This window comes from Neovison vison, chromosome 6 (genome assembly GCF_020171115.1).
Source record: "Neovison vison isolate M4711 chromosome 6, ASM_NN_V1, whole genome shotgun sequence".
NCBI classification, from domain to species: domain Eukaryota; kingdom Metazoa; phylum Chordata; class Mammalia; order Carnivora; family Mustelidae; genus Neogale; species Neogale vison.
Window position 1 is genome coordinate 132,721,570 of NC_058096.1, and position 19,646 is coordinate 132,741,215.

At 35.2% G+C, this 19,646-nt stretch overlaps 1 protein-coding gene across 2 annotated transcripts in view; it reads left to right on the forward strand.

The window, feature by feature from the left end:
• Nucleotides 1-19,646, forward strand: part of PIK3R4 (phosphoinositide-3-kinase regulatory subunit 4) — a 79,564-nt gene that overhangs the window by 28,905 nt on the left and 31,013 nt on the right. For both annotated transcript variants that reach the window (XM_044252394.1, XM_044252395.1), the window contains exons 7-9: nucleotides 3,749-3,922; nucleotides 7,913-8,058; nucleotides 10,810-11,013. In XM_044252394.1, the coding sequence (XP_044108329.1) occupies nucleotides 3,749-3,922; nucleotides 7,913-8,058; nucleotides 10,810-11,013 (524 nt within the window). The remainder of the gene's footprint in view (nucleotides 1-3,748; nucleotides 3,923-7,912; nucleotides 8,059-10,809; nucleotides 11,014-19,646) is intronic.

Genomic DNA, 19,646 nt, shown 5'->3' on the forward strand with positions numbered 1-19,646 from the left:
CCCATTTTGCCACCTTGTCATATATGTTTTGAGGCACTCTTGTGTACCTGGTAAGAGTAGGCACTCTGGAGGCAGACTATTGGGTTCATGTTCTGGTTTTGTCATTTACTAGTTGTGGTTCTTGGGGAAATCATTTAATCTCTTTTTTCCTTAGTTTCTGTATTTGTAAAACGGAAATAATACTAGTACCCGTCTGGGGGCTCCTGGGTGGTTCAGTCAGTTAAATGTCTGCCTTTGGCTTGGGTCATGATCCCCAGTCCTGGGATCGAGCCCTGCTTTGCTCCTTGCTCAGCAGGGCGCTTCCCCCTCCCCCATTTATGTGTGCATGTGTGCTCTTTCTCTCACAAATAAATAAAATCTTTAAAAAAATAATAGTACCTATCTGTTGTGTTGTGAAGATAAAATGAATTAACATATGTAATAGTGCTGGGCACATAAGTATTATGTATGTATTATATTACTTTTTAATCTTATTTCATTTTTTAATTCTTTTTCTGGTAACATATGTCCTAAGCATTTTCTCATGTCATTAAAATTTTTTTGAAACCAGGGTGCCTGGTGGCTTAGTTGGATAAGTGTCTACCTTCGGCTCAGGTCATGATCTCAGGGTCCTTGCTCAGCAGGGAGCCTGCTTCTCCCTCTCTCTCTGCCTGCTGCTCCCCCTACTTGTGCTCTCCTTCTGTCTGTCACATAAAATCTCAAACAAATTTTTTAAAAACCATCATTTAATAGGTTAAGCTATTCCATTATATGGTTTTACCAAAATTTATCACTTTTGGATATTTAAATTATTTTCCATTTTTTCCCTTTCATATATAGAGAATATATTAATATTTGCTTCTGATTTCTCAGAATAAAAGTCTGAAATTTCAATTATTGGGTTAAAGAATATGAAAGTATTCTTAAACTCCTGATACATTTTAGAAGCTTTTTAAAAAATATTCTATCATTTTCCATTCTGATCAGCATTGTTTGACCATACTGCATACCCTTCACCATGGAATAGACTTCAAATAATCTTTACCTGTTTGTATCGTAGAATGATAACTTGTTTTGATGTATATTTCTCAGCTTATTTGTGGAGGTGAAAAACTTTTCTCGTGTTGATAACTCATTTGTACTTTTTTAAAAAATTTTTTTTATTTGAGGGAGAGAGAATGAGAGAGAGTGAGCACAGGAGGGGGAATGTCAGAGGGAGAAAAGCAGACTCCCCGTCTAGCAGGGAGCCTGATGCAGGACTTGATCCTGGTACTCCAGATCATGACCTGAGCTGAAAGCAGTTGCTTAACCAACGGAGCCACCCAGGCACCCTCATTTGTACTTCTTATTCTGTGAATTTTTTATTTTGTCTTGTGTTTTTGAAACTTATAAATGTATATTAAAAACATTAATTTTTAATCATTGATGAATACTTTTCTCAAGTAACTTAGGTTAATAATCTGTTGACTATGTATTTTTTTATAATGCTTTTTTTTCTTTTAAGATTTTATTTATTTATTTGACAGAGATCACAACAGGCAGAGAGAGAGGAAGGGAAGCAGGCTCCTCACTGAGCAGAGAGCCTGATGCAGGGCTCCATCCCAGGACCCTGAGATCATGACCTCAGCTGAAGGCAGAGGCTTAAACCACTGAGCCACCCAGGCGCCCCTATAGTGCTTTATTTTTCACACTTAACTCTTTAATTGATCTTTATTTTGGTCGGTGTTATAAGGTGAAATCTGATTTTCCTCAGAAAAATAGTCAGCTTTCCTGACACTATTAAACATTGCATTTCTTTCCTATTGATTCATGAAGCTTATGTTATTATGTGTTGCATGCTTATGTCTTTCAGTTTTAGTTTTCTCAATGTCTGTTCTAGTCCCTTGATTTCTCATTTCTGTACTCATATAATATCATTCTCTATTATTGTACATATTTATTGCATCATAGTTATTCTAGATGTATAAGTAACTTTAGTATCTGGTAGGTTGAGTTCCCCAGATGTCAGTCTTATTTTCCAAAATATTTTGAGCAATTTTGGCTCACTATATGTTTCACTTTGTAAAGTTCCTAAATATAATCCACTGGAGATTTAGGTAGCATTTTCCTTTTATTAAAGAAAAAAATTTCTATAATTGCTTTTCAATTATAGGAGAAATATAGTTTAATAAATTATTCAAAATCTATAAAGTAATTATAAAAAACAGTAGTTTCATTTTCCAGAAATAACTACTCTGGATTTTGTTTTTAGTTTGATAGGTTCAGGTGTTTATTGCCACATCTCAATATTTGGACTACAAGAAGATGAGTGCCCCTCTTTTTGTTTCTCCTTTTCTTTGTGTTGGTTGGTTATTCCAGCCAATTATTAACTTACAGTTCAACTAACAAATGCATTGCATAGTTAATACTATTTACATTTTGTTCAGTAGTCATAATAAAATCCTATGCTTTTATAGACTGATTCTGAAATTTCAAAGCAAAATTTACATTATTATAATTGTGTAAATTTTATTGACTTCAGAACCATGGTAGTGTACTGTATTTGCTTTCCCATAGTTCTAATGCCATGACTCCTTTATTATTTGATGGAAATGTTTATGGTGTCATCAGTGGATCCTTTCTGTCTTCTGCAGATTATTAAGGGCATCGTGTATTTTAATTTATTTTTTATTTATACCATGACTTTCTTGAACAGTTTTTTGTTTTTTTTCCTGGGGTTTTAGATTCCTTTGTTTTCCTTTCGAAAGAAAGTAATAAATCTTCTTTACCTTGTCTATAATACCAAGTTTCTTTCTTACCAGTTTTGCCTATTGCTTGTAATCTATTCTATTTTTCTTTTTTTAAAAGTTTTTTTTTTTTTTTAATTTATTTGACAGACAGAGATCACAAGTAGGCAGAGAGGCAGGTAGAGAGAGAGGGGGAAGCAGGCTCCCCACTGAGCAGAGGGCCCGATGTGGGGCTCGATCCCAGGACCCCGAGATCATGACCTGTGCTGAAGGCAGAGGCCTAACCCACTGAGCCACCCAGGCGCCCCATTTCTATTTTTCTTTTTGATAACATTTTTGAAAGTTACTGGCTTTTGTTCTAATTTGGCTGATTGATTTCTGAATCTTTGCTAGCTATTATCAGTTTATCCCCGTGAATTTTTGGGATGGAGATTATATATATATATGTATATGTATGTGGATATGGATATATACTTATATGAATGTGTGTGTGTGTATATATATATATATTTTTTTTTTTTTGGTTATATTCTGCATTTTCTTTATTTTGCTGAAGAAGAACATCATCAAGAAACTTTCTTAGGGTTGCATGTGAAGTTAACCCAGGTAGTCTTTGTATGTTGCAAAATGACTTATTTATGTTCTCTTATTTTATTGGCAGTTTAAGTATAAAAATTATTTAATAACTTTGGAGGTCTTGCTGTGTTGTGTTCTAGCGTCCGTTGTTGCTAAAGATCATCTTGTGAAGATTGTTTTCATTGTTCCTCTTTCCTTTTTAGGGGGGTATTTTTCTTTCTCTAGGTTCCTAAGATCTTTTTTTTCCCCTTGGTGTTACAGAATTTCATGGTGATTTGCTTTGGTGTGGATCTTTTTCATTATGAAAATGAAATGAAATATTTCATTATTTCATTATTGCATAGGAAGTACGATATCCTATCCTGGATTTTTGCTCAGTATATTTGGGTTTTGATTAATTTTATTTAACTTAATGGCATTTGTACTTTCTGGTATAGAATAATCATGTGATGTTACTTCTCTTTCAGGTGTTGCTGCATATGTTGGTTGGCAAAGCTCCTCAATTCTCAAACCCCTGCTGCAGCAAGGTCTTAGTGATGCTGAGGAATTTGTTATTGTTAAAGCTCTTAATGCCCTTACTTGTATGTGCCAGTTAGGGTTGCTACAAAAACCCCATGTCTATGAATTTGCCAGTGATATTGGTAAGTTTCTTTTTCTCAAAATTAGAAGGAGAAAATTAAGGGTATCTTAAGAGAAATAACAAATGATAGAACACTGTAAAAGTTCTAGGCAAAATAGGATCAGATATTCAACTTTATTGTTGTGTGTGTGTGTGTGTCTATATGTGTGCACATGTATGTGCATGATCATGCATGCTTTCATGTAAATAAAAGACAGGCAGGCAAACAAATAGGATCATTTGGTCCTCTAGCCAAGCTTGGGGAATATCTCTTTGTTTTTATCTGTAGTTAAGCCTTTAACTTGAAAAACAGATTGTTTTGTGTTGTTTTGTTTTTAACATGATGTAGATAAAGTCTTTAACTGCTCTGAAGAGTCAGCTTATTTTTTTGAACACTTGACCACTAGTCAAGAAGTTAAATTTGAATGTACGGGATTGTCTGTGATATCTGTTATTACACTGATTGCCACTTAAAAATTCATAGTGTTGAATTTACTACTGATAACAGTTTTATTAACCAATGAAAAGAATTAATGTTTAACCTTTATAGCACTTAACCTGTTACCCACACTTAAAATTCCGAATAAGGGCAAACAAGTAAATATGACACTTCTAAAATTAAGAATATGTGGAACTTTTAATCTTATCACTTCATTTTAAGAAAGTAAGCAATGCAAGATACTAAGTTGGCTCTGACCTGAGAGGATATGAAATCTTAGAAAATTGCCTTTCTTGATAAAATGCTTAATTGCTATTAAATTCTTTGCCAAGGAAAAGTAATAGAAAGCCAAAATTGGTTAGATTTGGTTATAGGTTATTCTTGAGGCAGTCCTCAGAGAAGAAACACAAAGGAGTTATTTATTTTGATTGTTGAGAGAGTAGGTGGTAGCTGTAGAGGTATATAAAATTTCTGAAAATTTTTAAGGCATGAATGTAGCTTTTTAAAAAATATTTGTGGAAAATTTAAGTATATGGAGGTTTCCTATTTTACACACTAGTATCTGTAATTGTTCTTTTAGTTTATAACCTTAATTTGGTTTGAATTTTATGATTATATTCAAAATAATTACAAATTTAAGAAATTGTTGAGTATTGGTACCACCATCATTGATGAGAATCTCAATTACATTGAAATGTTTTTGAGTTTTCATATAAGCTGTGGAGTGCTGTGTAGTATAAGGGCAGATATAGAAAGCAATGTTTCCATAATAATAATAAAGAAAAAAATGTATTGTCGTCAATGTTTTCTTTTGTGAAAGTGACATTACCTTTATGGCTCAAGTTTTTCTTGCCTTTGATCCTCCTTATTTTAATGAATATTCTCTGTATATAAATATGTACTTGTATGTTCTAATTTCATGCAATACATTTTTTTAAAAAAGACTATTTACTTGAGAGAGAGAGTGAGCATGAGTTGGGGGTATAAGGGGTAGAGGGAGAGCATGGAGCTGAGCAGATAGGGATCTTGGGATAGATAGGGAGCTCTATCCCAAGATCCTGGGATCATGACCTGAGTGGAAGGGAGACACTTAACTGAGCCACTTAGGCACCCCTCATATAATATGTTTCTTCTGTTGCATAATTACTTGGGAACTATTTTTGAGACTTAATGTAGCTATAATTAGCATTTTATTTATCTGAAAAATGGATGTCTATCAGTTTTTAAGCAAAAATCATCATAAAGATGTTTTTTATTCCTCTTCTCAAATTTTGCAGATTTTTCTCTGTTCCGTTTCTTATCATTGATCATAGGGCGAGTATATGGGATACTCTTTTTTTTTTTTTTAAGATTTTATTTATTTATTTGACAGAGAGAGATCACAAGTAGGCAGAGAGGCAGGCAGAGAGAGAGAGGAGGAAGCAGGCTCCCTGCTGAGCAGAGAGCCCGATGCGGGACTCGATCCCAGGACCCTGAGATCATGACCTGAGCCGAAGGCAGCGGCTTAACCCACTGAGCCATCCAGGTGCCCCTATGGGATACTCTTTATCTTTAGCATCAAATAAATGATTTAGATATATAATAAATATGCAATTTCTTGGATAGGGGACTCCCTTAGAACTAGAACTGAGTTTGGTACTATCTTTGTGGGGACAAAGCTTTGCTAAAAATAATTAAGTGAACTTGATTTTGGCATTATGAACTATTTCAAAGAAATAGTTGGCATTTTGAACCATTTCAAAGAAAAGTTTTTAGTAACTTAGAAACACCTTTAAAACATGATAAACCCTGTACATCTCTCTGTTCTGTTTTTATGTGTAGTCTATTGTAGTGATTGTTAAAGGGAATGGTAATGGTGATAATGGCATCATGATTTCTTTCACAGTTTGAAAAAAACTACACTCTTCCCACTTAGTATTATGCATACTCCCCATCCCTCTTGCTTGTCCCCATATAATTGGAATGTATTGGATACAGAAAAGATCAAGTACAGTGTTTTATAGGAAATTCTCTTGAGTATTTGAGGTTCTTTGTATCTGCTACTTACTGTAGAATGATGCTGTATGATAGTCAACCATAATATCTCAATGAATGCTTTAGTAAAGTCCTCATCATGAATGTGTGGGCTGTATGGGTGGCTCTGCTGTAGGCTTTGTATCTCCAAGTTGTCTGTGGTGACAGTGGTCCATCCGTCTCATTCTGGTGCCTATGTTAGATGGCTGCAGTTTCTTGGGTTTTGTTGTAGGTGATGGCAGAAGCATGAGACAGCAAGCCTCGCTATGTAGCATGTTTGAGGCCTCTTTTAGTGTTATATCTGCTAATTTCCCATTGACCAGAGCAGGTTAATATGACTGAGTGAAAAGCAAGAGGCAGAGAAGTACCCTTTGTATACCATGAGTGCAAGGCAAAGAGTGTGATTGTGTAATAGCGATAATGTAAAGAATTGGGACCAATAATTCAGGCTCATACAGTGCCTAATTCCTGCCAAGTCGTTTTGGGTTTAGCTACTTTCTGGAGGTTTTTCAGTATTTTTCCAGTCCTCAATTTGCCTATTGTCAAAGGGAAACTACAAACCCTCCTTTATTGTTGTATCAGAGGCTGCATGATGCTTATGAAGTAATCAAAACCTCCTTTCTGTGTAATTAAAAGAATTGGAAATGGGAGAACTTTGGACAGATACTTTGAAGAAATTTTATCTCCTTCTCCTTATATAAGTAATTTTAGCATATGACAGGTTCTTATTTCTCTATTACCCTGAATTTCTTAGAAAACTAATATCCTCTAAATGCTGATGTTTTAGCATACTCAGAACAAATTTTATATATATATATATGTTTTTTTTTTCTTTTAGAAGTTTTGCTGTAAATCAGGGGTTTAAAAGTTTGAATTTTATTCTAAATCTTATGTTGATTAGTTGAAGTCATTGATTTTTAGGTAATGAACAAGGTAGTTAAAAGTTGTGAAAACACATTCATTTACTTTTCTGTTTTAATATATATCTTTTTAAATTTTTATTATTTTTAAAAGATTTTATTTATTAGAGAGCAGAGTGAGGCAGAGAGAGAGAGAGAGCACAAGCTGGGATCGGGGCAGAGGGACAAGCAGACTCCCTGCTGATCAGGGAGTGATCTCAGAACCCTGAGATGATGACCTGAGCTGAAGACAGATGCTTAACCGACTGAGCCACCCGGTCTTCCCTAATCTTATATTTTAAACTCCTTAAGAATGGGCATCATATTTTCTGCCTTTAGGTTCTATTCATGATGCCTTGTGAATGAATTTATGAATGATGTATTAGATTTGATCAAACCTTTTCATTAAAAAGAATGTCAGATAAACAGCTGTTTTTATTCTTTTATGGTATTATTGCTGATATTTTATGATAGAGGATATTATAATGTTAGTATGTTGAGTTTATGCCTTAGGATAATTGAGTATGTGAGGACAGCTGATAGTAACATTGTGGTATAATCCCTTTATTTGTTGTGTTATAAAGTGAAATTTTGTTTATCCCAATACTTTGAAACTATTTATGAACATAGTTTAAATCCATACCTTTTCTTTTCCGTTTAGCCCCGTTTCTGTGTCATCCCAATCTATGGATACGCTATGGCGCCGTAGGATTTATTACAGTGGTAGCTCATCAAATAAGTACAGCTGATGTATACTGCAAACTGATGCCTTACCTTGACCCATATATTACTCAACCAATAATACAGGTATGCTTGTTCCTACTTGGAGTCAGTCCTCTACAAATTGTACTCCTTAAAGAAAAAGGTTTAGAGGGGCGCCTGGGTGGCTCAGTCATTAGGCATCTGCCTTCGGCTCAGGTCATGATCCCAGGGTCCTAGGATTGAGCCCTGCATCAGGCTCCCTGTCTGCAGGAGGCCTGCTTCTCCCTCTCCTGCTCCCCCTGCTTGTGTTTCTTTTCTAGCTGTCTCTCTCTCTGTCAAATAAATAAATAAATAAATAAAATCTTTATTAAAAAAAAAAAAAGAATAAAAAAGAAAAAGGCTTAGAAAGTTATTTTTATTTAAAATTTTAAAGATTTGAATTAGGCTGCAGCATTTTCACGTTCCTTTAAGCTAGTTAATGTTAATGGAACAAACAGTATTGAAGCTGAGAAAAGTTCAAGAGACTATTGTGTCATACATCATGTTATGCATAATATACCACTCAGTAGTGCATGCTTTATTTTCTTAGGTGCAGTATGTGCTAGTAAAGTGAAATATAGTAGAAATGGATACTGACAGGCCTCTACTTTTATTGTAAAAACTCTAACTGATTTTAGCCCAAGTCAGCATTTATAATAAATCGGAAAAAACCTTTTACAGATGTTCATTTTTTTGGACCACTAACTGGTTCTGGGTTTTTTTCTGTTCTCTTTTTTTAATCTAATCTTTCAAAATCTGATTTAATCTTTTTTTTTTTTTTTTAATCTAATGACTTGTGCCCCCCTCCTCTCTTCCCAGTATAGCATGAACTTCAGGTTTTTGGTTTGTATAAAGCAAACTTTATACAAACCAACTTGTCAGTGCTTACATCCTTTATCTTCCTAGAAAGCTGAATTGAGTGAACTGTCGAGAAATGATTCTGGCTGTTAAAATATTCTGAAATATCTTTTTTTTTTTTTTTAACCTTAAACTCTATTTCTTTTTTGCAAATTCACATGCTTCTAGCTTCTGCTACTTTTATATTTCCAGTGTACCTTCCCTTGTTGGGGAAAGTGACCTTGGATATATTCTGGAAATGAGGAGGCTTTGGTTATGCCTTCCATCCTTTTCCCCATAGATTTATCCTTTTCTTTGGGATCATCATTCTTTATTTCATATATGTATGAAAGATGGATTATATTACTAGAAAATACACCTTTTTAATTAATTTTTTTGGAAAGCTTATTTATTTTAGTAGTATCTCACCACCCAGCATGGGGTTCAAACTCACAAACCTGAGATCAAGAGTCACATGCTCTTCCACCTGAGCCAGCTGGGCATCCAGCCTTTTTTATTTATTTTATTTAAAAAAATTTTTTTATACTTTTATTATTTTTTTTTAAAGATTTTATATACTCATTTGACAGAGAGAGGGAGAGAGAGTGCACAAGCAGGGGGAGCAATAGGCAGAGGGAGAGAGGGAAGCAGGCTCCTTGCTGATCAGGCAGCCTGATGTGGGGCTCAATCCTAGGACTCTGGGATCATGACCTGAGCTAAAGGCAGATGCTTAACGAACTGAGCCACCCCGGTATCTTTTAAAGTTCAGTAAGTTTTCTTGGAAATCCGGTCTAGTGACTCTTACTACTTTTGGATACTTATTCCATTTGGAAGTTTGTTTATTAAACTCTTTTATAACATAATGTGGAGAAAGTATTCCTGGGAATTAAAAATTGCATGCATTTGTAATAACTTAGTGGTGGTTTACTATAATAAATCTAACAGTAAAAAAATCTGACATTAGGTATTTTTTTAAGAAATCTGTATCACTCTATTTCTCAGAGATATAAATATAAGTATAAATATTTTAGGGGGGCTTTTTTTCATTGCTTTATTTTTTGAAAGGCCAGGATTGGGAGTTGAAAGGCTAATTATCCATCATAAGTCTTGCTTTTCTACAGTTTGAATTAGACAAAAGATACCCTTTTATGCTGGTTTCCACTGGCCAGATTATCATATAGTTAAATATGTCTAAAAGAAGAGCTCTTGGTTTTGGTTAGTATGCTTATCCTTTTTATTATATACCCATTGACAAGGAGGGTGTTCTTGGGAATAATTAAAGGAAAGATTTCATGAACTCTGTGGAGAGAGTAAAGTTTTTTTAGAGGGGGTTGAAACTACTGGGAAACATGATGACTGCTGGTCAGCCCTGTGACTGTTGAGCATCTTTTCTCAGTCAGTACCTGCTGGCTGTTAGATCTGTAGGCCACAGGTACTTTTTTTTTTTTTTTTTTAAGATTTTATTTATTTATTTGTCAGAGAGAGAGGGAGAGCGAGCGAGCACAGGCAGACAGAGAGGCAGGCAGAGGCAGAGGGAGAAGCAGGCTCCCTGCCGAGCAAGGAGCCCGATGCGGGACTTGATCCCAGGACTGTGGGATCATGACCTGAGCCGAAGGCAGCTGCTTAACCAACTGAGCCACCCAGGCGTCCCCACAGGTACTTTTTTGATCTAGGAGGTCATCTGACATTTTGGCATCCAGAAGAAGTCTCTGTCATTTTCTAAGTTTTTCTGTCCTGGGTATATACTATTATTCTTCAGTATGGAAGACACAGATGTATACTCACATGCTAAAAATGTAAAGAAAAACTTTAGGTCAGTAGTAATCTTTTTTCTTTGAAGAAAAAATTGCAGATGTTGATATCTCCCATTTTCTGAGGAAATACTGATATTAACTTTGCACAAGTTGTATTTACTGAATATGAAAATAACTGTACTATATGTTGTATCTTTGGCTGATTCTTTTTATTTTCCTAATATAGATTGAAAGGAAACTTGTTCTGCTCAGTGTTTTAAAAGAGCCAGTAAGTCGTTCTATATTTGATTATGCTTTGAGGTCTAAAGATATTACTAGCTTGTTCAGACATCTTCACATGCGCCAGAAGAAACGAAATGGGTCTCTTCCTGACTGCCCTCCACCGGAGGATCCTGCCATAGCACAGCTTCTGAAGAAATTGCTCTCACAGGTTGTATTACCTTTCTGCAATCTTACATTTAAACACAAATTTCATAAAAACATTCAAGCATCCATTTAGTTATTAAAATACTTTTGGTTATTTAGGTTGCATCATAACAAATGAGTAAATAAACCGGCAAATACATACATTTGCCTTGGCATCTAGGAGATACTAGGCTGATGATCAGGCATTGGTTTGAGCTCTGTAAGGAATCATGCTAGACCTATTAAGTTTCTTTCGTGATTATTGCATGTACAAATAAGGGAGAGAGTACATACAACCTTAAATTTGATTAATATTCTTGGTTCAGTTCTATATTTCACCAAAAAGGAAAAAAATTCAATTAGAAGAAACATTGCAAAGCACAGATATAGGACAGAGAGATTCTAATTCATTTCAGTCCAAATTTAGAGTTTTCTCACTACATGCAAACAGCTGAAATAATGGATTTTTAATACATCTTAGATTGAATAAACCAGTTACTCCTATGTATTGAAAGCCTATGATTTGGATCAATTACCAAATCTTATTAGAACTAGGAAGTAATCTATTTATTATACTTGGAATTAGTAAGTCCTCTTTAGAAATAGTCTAGATTCCGTGTCCTGTTTTAAAAGGGTTATATGGAACTTAAAGAAGTCAAGATAGAAATGAAAATGGTAGAAATAAAGACTACAGTTTCTGAATAAATGCCCCATGAGCTAGAAAGTAAATGAGTAAAGTTATTAAAAAATAACTTCAATGGCTGTATTTAAGTCTGTAGGACATTTTGGTTAAGAGAATACTTGTCAGTCATGTCTTACCTAGCAAGAAGATGAGAAAATGTTTCAGTTGCCTGAGAGAATTTGATAAATTTGAAGATATAAATCCTTTCTTGTATTAGTCACTAAATATCCAGTGCTGTTTCATGCTCCTGTGTTGGTTTGGGTGATTGAATATCTCATAGGAGCCTGGTCAATAACCATTTGGTTCTTCTGGGTCTCAGTTTGCCTGGAGGCTGGAACTGCTTCTCAGTGTCCCTTCCAGGCCAGTGGTTCTGTTTCCTGTATTTTAGAAGACTTAATTTGGTGTGACTTGAATTACCAAAGAGCTTTTTCTTTGGGTTTTCTTTTAACCTTGGCTTGTACATTAGATGTATTTTATATTTTAGAAAGCAATTTATGGAAAATTAGATATTGAATCACATTTCCTTGTTGTTTCTCTTGAGTAAGTAATCCTTACCAAAAAGATTTTAGCATGCAATAAAAACCACCCCAAGTTTAGCTGTTTCTTTGCACTTAGATGGTGTGATTCTTTGTATTTCTCTCTTCTACAAATCCTGTGTATTAAATTAAAAGCTTCTATACTAAAATTTCATCCTAAGTCATTAGTTACTTAGGGCCACTCTAGCCATCAGTTCTTACTTTTCACCTTGCTGTGTGTGTAGGTTTTGCCATTGCCATGGTAAAAGGAGGGAGGGGAAAGGAGCAGTTTTCATACTTTTTTACTTTCTGCTTCCTGCTGTCCTTCTAAACCCTTCTACCATCACTGCTTCCACAGCCAGCCCTCATTATTGGGTACCATGATGAAATCAGTAAAACACACTGACTTGTATTCCTCTGAAATGTTAGTGCTTGATGTATTCATTTGTCTGTCATTTGCACCCTCATTTGTATGAGTGGGGAAGGAGGACCTTGTTTTCCCTGGTTTTATGTTGTTTCTGTGAACAACAGTTTTAGGAGACTCCTTAGGGTTAGTAGTACTCTGTTTCAAGGAACAAGAGCTACTAGTATGGGAGAGCAGGCTAGAATCTTTGAGGTCCTCAGAAGTCACAGCAGATTATTACTGGCTTCCATTTTTTGAGGACCTACTACGAGACTACCACTGCAGGTGGTGCTGTCCATATTTTGTCACTGTGCTTACATAACAAGCTTGAACAACAGGTGTTATCCCCATTTCATAGTTAAGGAGACTGACTCAGTGAGGATAGTTAAGTTGTCTATGCTCACACAGTTTAGTAAGCTTCAAAGCTGACATTGAAACTAAACCCATTGAACTCCTTTACCATGCCATCTCTCTCTCTCTCTTTTTTTTTTTTTTAAGATTTATTTATTCGTCAGAGAGAGTGAGAGCACAAGCAGGGAGAGTGGCAGACAGAGGGAGAAACAGACTCCCTGTTGAGCAGGGAGCCTGATATGGGACTCCATCCAGGACCCAGGATCATGACCTGAGCCAAAGGCAGATGCTTAACTGAGCCACCCAGGTATCCCAATCACCATGCCATCTTGCCTCAAAATAAGGGACTGGGAGCTAAGGCTGAGAGGCTTGCTTAAGTTTTTTTTTATGGATTTAGGAAGGGTCCATGTGCAGTTCATCTCTTCCAGCTCCTTGCATGTCTTTTATCTGCCTTCACTTCATTTTGATCCCTGCACTACCTGAGTTTCTTGGGATTACTCACAGAGGCTTGGAGTCAGGGGAGACTTTGGAGGTGGGAATTGAGTCCTTGTTCCTAATGTAGGGATACAGAGGGAAGGATGCTTTTAGCCTCTGCAAATGGGAATTCTGAATACTCCTACAAAATATTTCTTAATTGGGGTTTTGTATAGGACTGCACTTCAGAAACATAATGGGTGAAATAGGCTTTTCTAGACCATCCTAGTATGGTTTCTTTGGGAAAATATGCTCAGGGTTCTGGGTAACAGATTTTTAAAGTACACTTTTGGAGCATATGGAAGTTAGAATCTGCCTGAACTCCAGATTTTCAGCAGAACTTACCATCTGGAGGTGGTACATGGTGGGGCTATTTTAGAATTGCATCTACAAGAGCTGTTTTATTTGTATCCATTTGATCAAGCCACTAATACAGGATAAGAATATATATATTTTTTACATTTTATTTTTTATTTTTTTAAATTTTTTATTTCTTTTCAGGGTAACAGTATTGATTGTTTTTGTGCCACACCCAGTGCTCCATGCAATCCGTGCCCTCCCTAATCCCCACCACCTGGTTCCCCCAACCTCCCACCCCCCGCCCTTTCAAAACCCTCAGATTGTTTTTCAGAGACCATATCTCTCATGGTTCACTTCCCCTTCCAATTTCCCTCAACTCCCTTTTCCTCTCCATCTCCCCATCAGCAAGACAGGAAACAACATGTGTTGGAGAGGATGTGGAGAAAGGGGAACCCTCTTCCACTGTTGGTGGGAATGCAAGTTGGTGCAGCCACTTTGGAGAACAGTGTGGAGATTCCTCAAGAAATTAAAAATAGAGCTTCCCTATGACCCTGCAATTGCGCTACTGGGTATTTACCCCAAGGATACAGATGTAGTGAAAAGAAGGGCCATCTGTACCCCAGTGTTCATAACAGCAATGGCCATGGTCACCAAACTATGGAAAGAACCAAGATGCCCTTCAACGGATGAATGGATAAGGAAGATGTGGTCCATATACACTATGGAGTATTATGCCTCCATCAGAAAGGACGAATACCCAACTTTTGTAGCAACATGGATGGGACTGGAAGAGATTATGCTGAGTGAAATAAGTCAAGCAGAGAGAGTCAATTATCATATGGTTTCACTTATTTGTGGAGGATAAGAATATTCTGATTTCACTCCTTTTAAAAAATGACAAATACTTTAAATTTTTATTTTTATTTTTTTAAAAAAATTATTTATTTGACACAGAGAGAGCACAAACAGGGGGAGCAGCTGGCAAAGGGAGAGGGAGAAGCAGGCTCCCCACTGAGCAGGGATCCTGACACGGAGCTTGATTACAGGACTCCAGGATCATGACCTGAGCTGAAGGCATCCATTTAACCAACTGAGCCACCCAGGCACTCCATAAATTTTTAATTTTTTAATGATTTTTTATTTTATTATTTCTGGATTGGTAGTGTAGATAGAAGGTGTAAAATTGAAAAAATATTGGAAGATCTATAATAAAATACAGGTTTTCCTATAATCCCTGATCCCTGGCCACCCAGTTTCTTTCCCTGTTGATAATGAATTTTATGTTTTTAGAGTGCTGAATTCCTTTACATAGTGTCAGATTGTTGTGTTGTACAGTTAACTTACTTGGAATGAGTTTGATCCTTTTAAGCCTTGTTTTTTTTTTTTTTTTAAATTTTAAATCCAGTACAGTTAACATAACAGTGTTATCTTAGTTTCAGGTGTGCAATGTAGTGATTCATCAATTCTGTACATTATCCATTGCTCATCCAGATAAGTGTGCTCTTAATTTCCTTCACCTGTTTCACCAATTCCCCCCACCCCCCACCTCTCCATCCATTCTCTGTAGTTAAGAGTCTGGTTCTTTATTTGTCTCTCTTTTTTCCTGTTTATTTCTTTTGTTTCTTAAATTCTGTATGAGGGAAATCATAGGGACTTGTCTTTCTTTGACTAGCTTTTTTTTTAAATTTATTTTTTTCAGTGTTCCAAAATTCATTGTTTATGCACCACACCCAGTGCTCCATGTAATATGTGCCCTCTATAGTACCTACCACCAGGCTCATCCAACTGCCCCCCCAACCCAAAAAACCCTCAGTTTGTTTCTCAGAGTCCACAGTCTCTCATGGTTTGTCTCCCGCTCTGACTTCCCCCAACTCACTTCTCTTTTGCTTAGGATTACATTCTTTATGTCTCTCCATGTTGTTGCAAATGACAAGATTTTATTCTTTTTAATGGCTGAGTAATATCCCATTGTAGATATATACCACATCTTCTTGATCCATTCATCTGTCATTGGACACTGGACTGCTTCTAAATTTTGGCTATTGTAAATAATACTACAATAAACATAGAGGTGCATATATCTTTTAGAATTCGTGTTTTTATATTCTTTGGGTAAATACACAGTAGTGGAATTACTGATCATATGGGTAGTTCTAGTTTTAATTTTTTGAAGAACCTCCATACTGTTTGCCACAGGGGCTGTGCCAGTTTGCATTCCTATCAACAGTGCATGAGGGTTCCCTTTTTTCCACATCCTTGTCAGTACTTTTATTTCTTGTCTTTTTAATTTTAGCCATTCCATCTGGTGTGAGATGATATCTCAGTGGTTTTGATTTGCATTTCCCTGATGACAAACGATCTTTTCATGTGTTTGTTGGCCATGTGTATGTCTTCTTTGGAAAAATGTTTGTTCATGTACTCTGTTTTTTAATCGGATTATTTCTTTGTTTTGAGTTGTACAAGTTCTTTATATATTTTAGATACTGACTCCTTATTGGATATATCATTTAAAAATATTTTCTCCTATTCATTAGATTATCTTTTTGTTTTGTTGATGGTTTTGTTGATGTTTCTTTTGCTTTGCAAAAGCTTTTTTATTTTGGTGTAGTCCCAGTAGTTTATGTTTGCTTTTGTTTCCCTTTCTTGAGAAGACATTTCTGGGAAAATGTTTCTGTTGTCCATGTCGAAGAAATTATTGCCTATGTGTTCTAAGAGGTTTATTTTTCCAGATCTCACAATTAGATCTTTAATTTATTTTGAGTTTATTTTTGTGTACGGGGTAGGGAAGTGGTCTGGTTTATTGTTATGCATTTAGTTGTCCAGTTTTCCCAGCACCATTTATTGAAGAGACTGTCTTTTCCCATTGTATATTTTTGCCTCTTTGTCATAGATTAATTGACCATATAAGTATGGGTTTATTTCTGGGTTCTGTATTTTGTTTCATTGATCTATGTGTGTGTTTTTGTGGCAGTATCATACTGTTTTGATTACTGCAGCTTTGTAGTATATCTTAAATTCTGGGATTGTGTTACTTGCAGCTTTGTTCTTCTTTCTCAAGATTGCTTTGGCTGTTTGAGGTCTTTTATGATTCTATACAAATTTTAATATTATTTGTTCTAGTTATGTGAAAAATGTTGATTTTATGATAAAGATTGCATTGAATACAGATTGCTGTAGATTGCTTTTAGTAGTATGGACATTTTAACAGTATTAAGTTTTCCAATTCATGAGCATAGAATATCTTCCCATTTGTGTTGTCTTCAATTTCTTTCATCAGTGTTGTATAGTTTTCAAGAGTATAGGTTATTCACCTCCTTGGTTAAATTTATACCTACGCATTTTGTTCCTTTTGGTCCAATTTTAAATGGACTTACTTTCTTAATTTATTTTTCTGCTGCTCTGTTATTGGTGTATAGAAATGCAACAGATTTCTGTGTATTAATTTAATATCCTGCAACTTACCTAGCTCATTTATCAGTGCTGATAATGTTGTGGGTGGAGTCTTTAGGGCTTTCTCTGTATAGTATCATGTTATCTACAAATTGTGACAGTTTTCCTTATTTCTTACCAATTCGGATGCCTTTTATTTCTTTTTCATGTCCAATTGCTGTAGCTCAGACATCCATTACTGTGTTGAATAAAAAGTTGTGTGAGTGGACATCCTTATCTTGTACCTGATGTTAGCAGGAAAGCTCTCAGTTTTTCACTATTGAGTGTGATGTTAGCTGTGGGTTTTTTCATATAAGGTCTTTATTATGTTGAGGTAATGTTCCTGCTAAAACATTTTGTTGATAGTTTTTATCATGAATGGATGTTGTATTTTATCGTGCTTTTTCTATATCTATTGAGATGATCATTTAATGTATTACATTGATTTGTGAATATTGAACCATCCTTGCATCCTCTGAATAAATCTCACTTGATCATGGTGAATAATTTTTTTTAAATGATTTGTTGAATTCAGTTTGTTAATATTTTGTTGAGGATTTTTATATATGTTGATCAGAAATTTTGGTCTTTAGCTCTCTTTTTTTGTGGTGTCTTTGTCTGGTTTTGTATCATCCCCATAGAATGAATTTGGAAGTTTTCCTTTCTTTTCTATTTTTTTGGAATAGTTTGAGAAGAATAGGTATTAACTGTTCTTTAAATGTTTGGTAGAATTCACCTGTGAAGCCATCTGGTCCTAGATTTTTGTTTGTTGCCAGTGTTTTGCTTACTGATTCAATTTTATTTCTAGTAGTTGGTCTCTTCCAGTTTTCTATTTTTAATGTGTTAAATAGACTTCTTATAAAAATACTTTAAACATATAAGTAGTGTAAATATTCTATGAAATTTTTCTATAGTCTGAATTTTTCTTGCTCTTACTGTATTTTTGCATTTAGGTTTGTAAATGATTTGTTCTTCAGCTTTCCTTTCTTGTAATGTCCTTTAGGCATATATACCAAATACTAAAGAAAAAAATCCTGACTTATAATCTTGTCTTGAAATTACTCTTAATTCTTAACAGTTCACCTAAATGCTTCCTGTTTAAGGATGATTGCTCCTAGTAATGTCAGTTTGCAATTTCTGATTTAGGTGTGTGTCTTTTGGGAATCTGGAAACTCTAATATGATTGTATTATTGTTAAAAAGAAGCTTTTTCCTCCATGGTGCACTTCTAATGTTTTTTACTGAGATAATACATACACAGAATAATTCACATTTTCATCATCTTGGAAAGAAACCCCATATCCATTAACAATTATTCCCCATTTACTTCTTCCTCTAGCCCCTGGCAACCACTAAATCTACTTTCTGTTTCTAGGAATTTGCCTATTTTGGATCTTTCCTATAAATGGAACTGTACAATATGTGGCATTTTTGTGTCTGGTTTCTTTCACTTAGCAAAATATTTTCAAGGTTGCTCCATGTTATGGCATATATTAATTCTTCAGTCCTTTTTATAGTTCTTATGGTGACCCCTTATGTGGACTAAAATGGAGACTTCCCTTTTATGAACTAAAATGTTGTCTAACAGGGCGCCTGGGTGGCTCAGTGGGTTAAGCCGCTGCCTTCGGCTCAGGTCATGATCTCAGGGTCTTGGGATCGAGTCCCGCATCGGGCTCTCTGCTCAGCAGGGAGCCTGCTTCCTCCTATCTCTCTCTCTGCCTGCCTCTCTGCCTACTTGTGATCTCTCTCTGTCAAATAAATAAATAAATAAATAAATAAAAAATCTTTAAAAAAAATAAATAAAATAAAATGTTGTCTAACAGAAAGAATAGAACTCTTGCTACAGCTGTAAAATTGTCTACGTTAGGCGAATTTTAGGAGGAAAAGTAAAAATAAATGAAGAATTTCAGGCCAGTATTGGAAAAAATTCAGTCAAGGATTTCTCTATGATTATTGTACTTTAGTACAATTTTATTTTGTTGTTTCTTAGCTTTCTAACTTTCTAGTGTTTGTGTCCTGTTTTGACTGTGGGTTGTGAATAGTATTTTAAACTCCAATAGGATTTGGACTAAGGCCTTGGGAATTGCTATTTTATTAATTTTTTTTCCGTTGGCATAATAAAATCATTCTAGAGGATTCTGTGGATGGTTTGAAAATTAAGAGAAAATTGCAGAACTGTTCCATTTACCAGAATATTTGTTTCACATTGAATTATTTAAATTAATTATTTAGTATTTATTGGCTGTCAGCTTCAAGTATTCTTAAGTGTCTTTGGTAGATTAACTTACTGAAATTTCAAAATAGACAAAAAAATAAAATAAAATTTCAAAATAGCCTTATAAGATGGAGGTTAATAATTATCCTTATTTTCTAGATAAATCAGTAGAGGTTTAGGGAAATTGGGTAATTTGCCCAAGTTTACACGTATAGTAAGTAATAGAATTTCACTGTACTTCGGCAGTCTAACTTTAATTATACTGTTATCCTAGGGTGTATTGCTTGCAT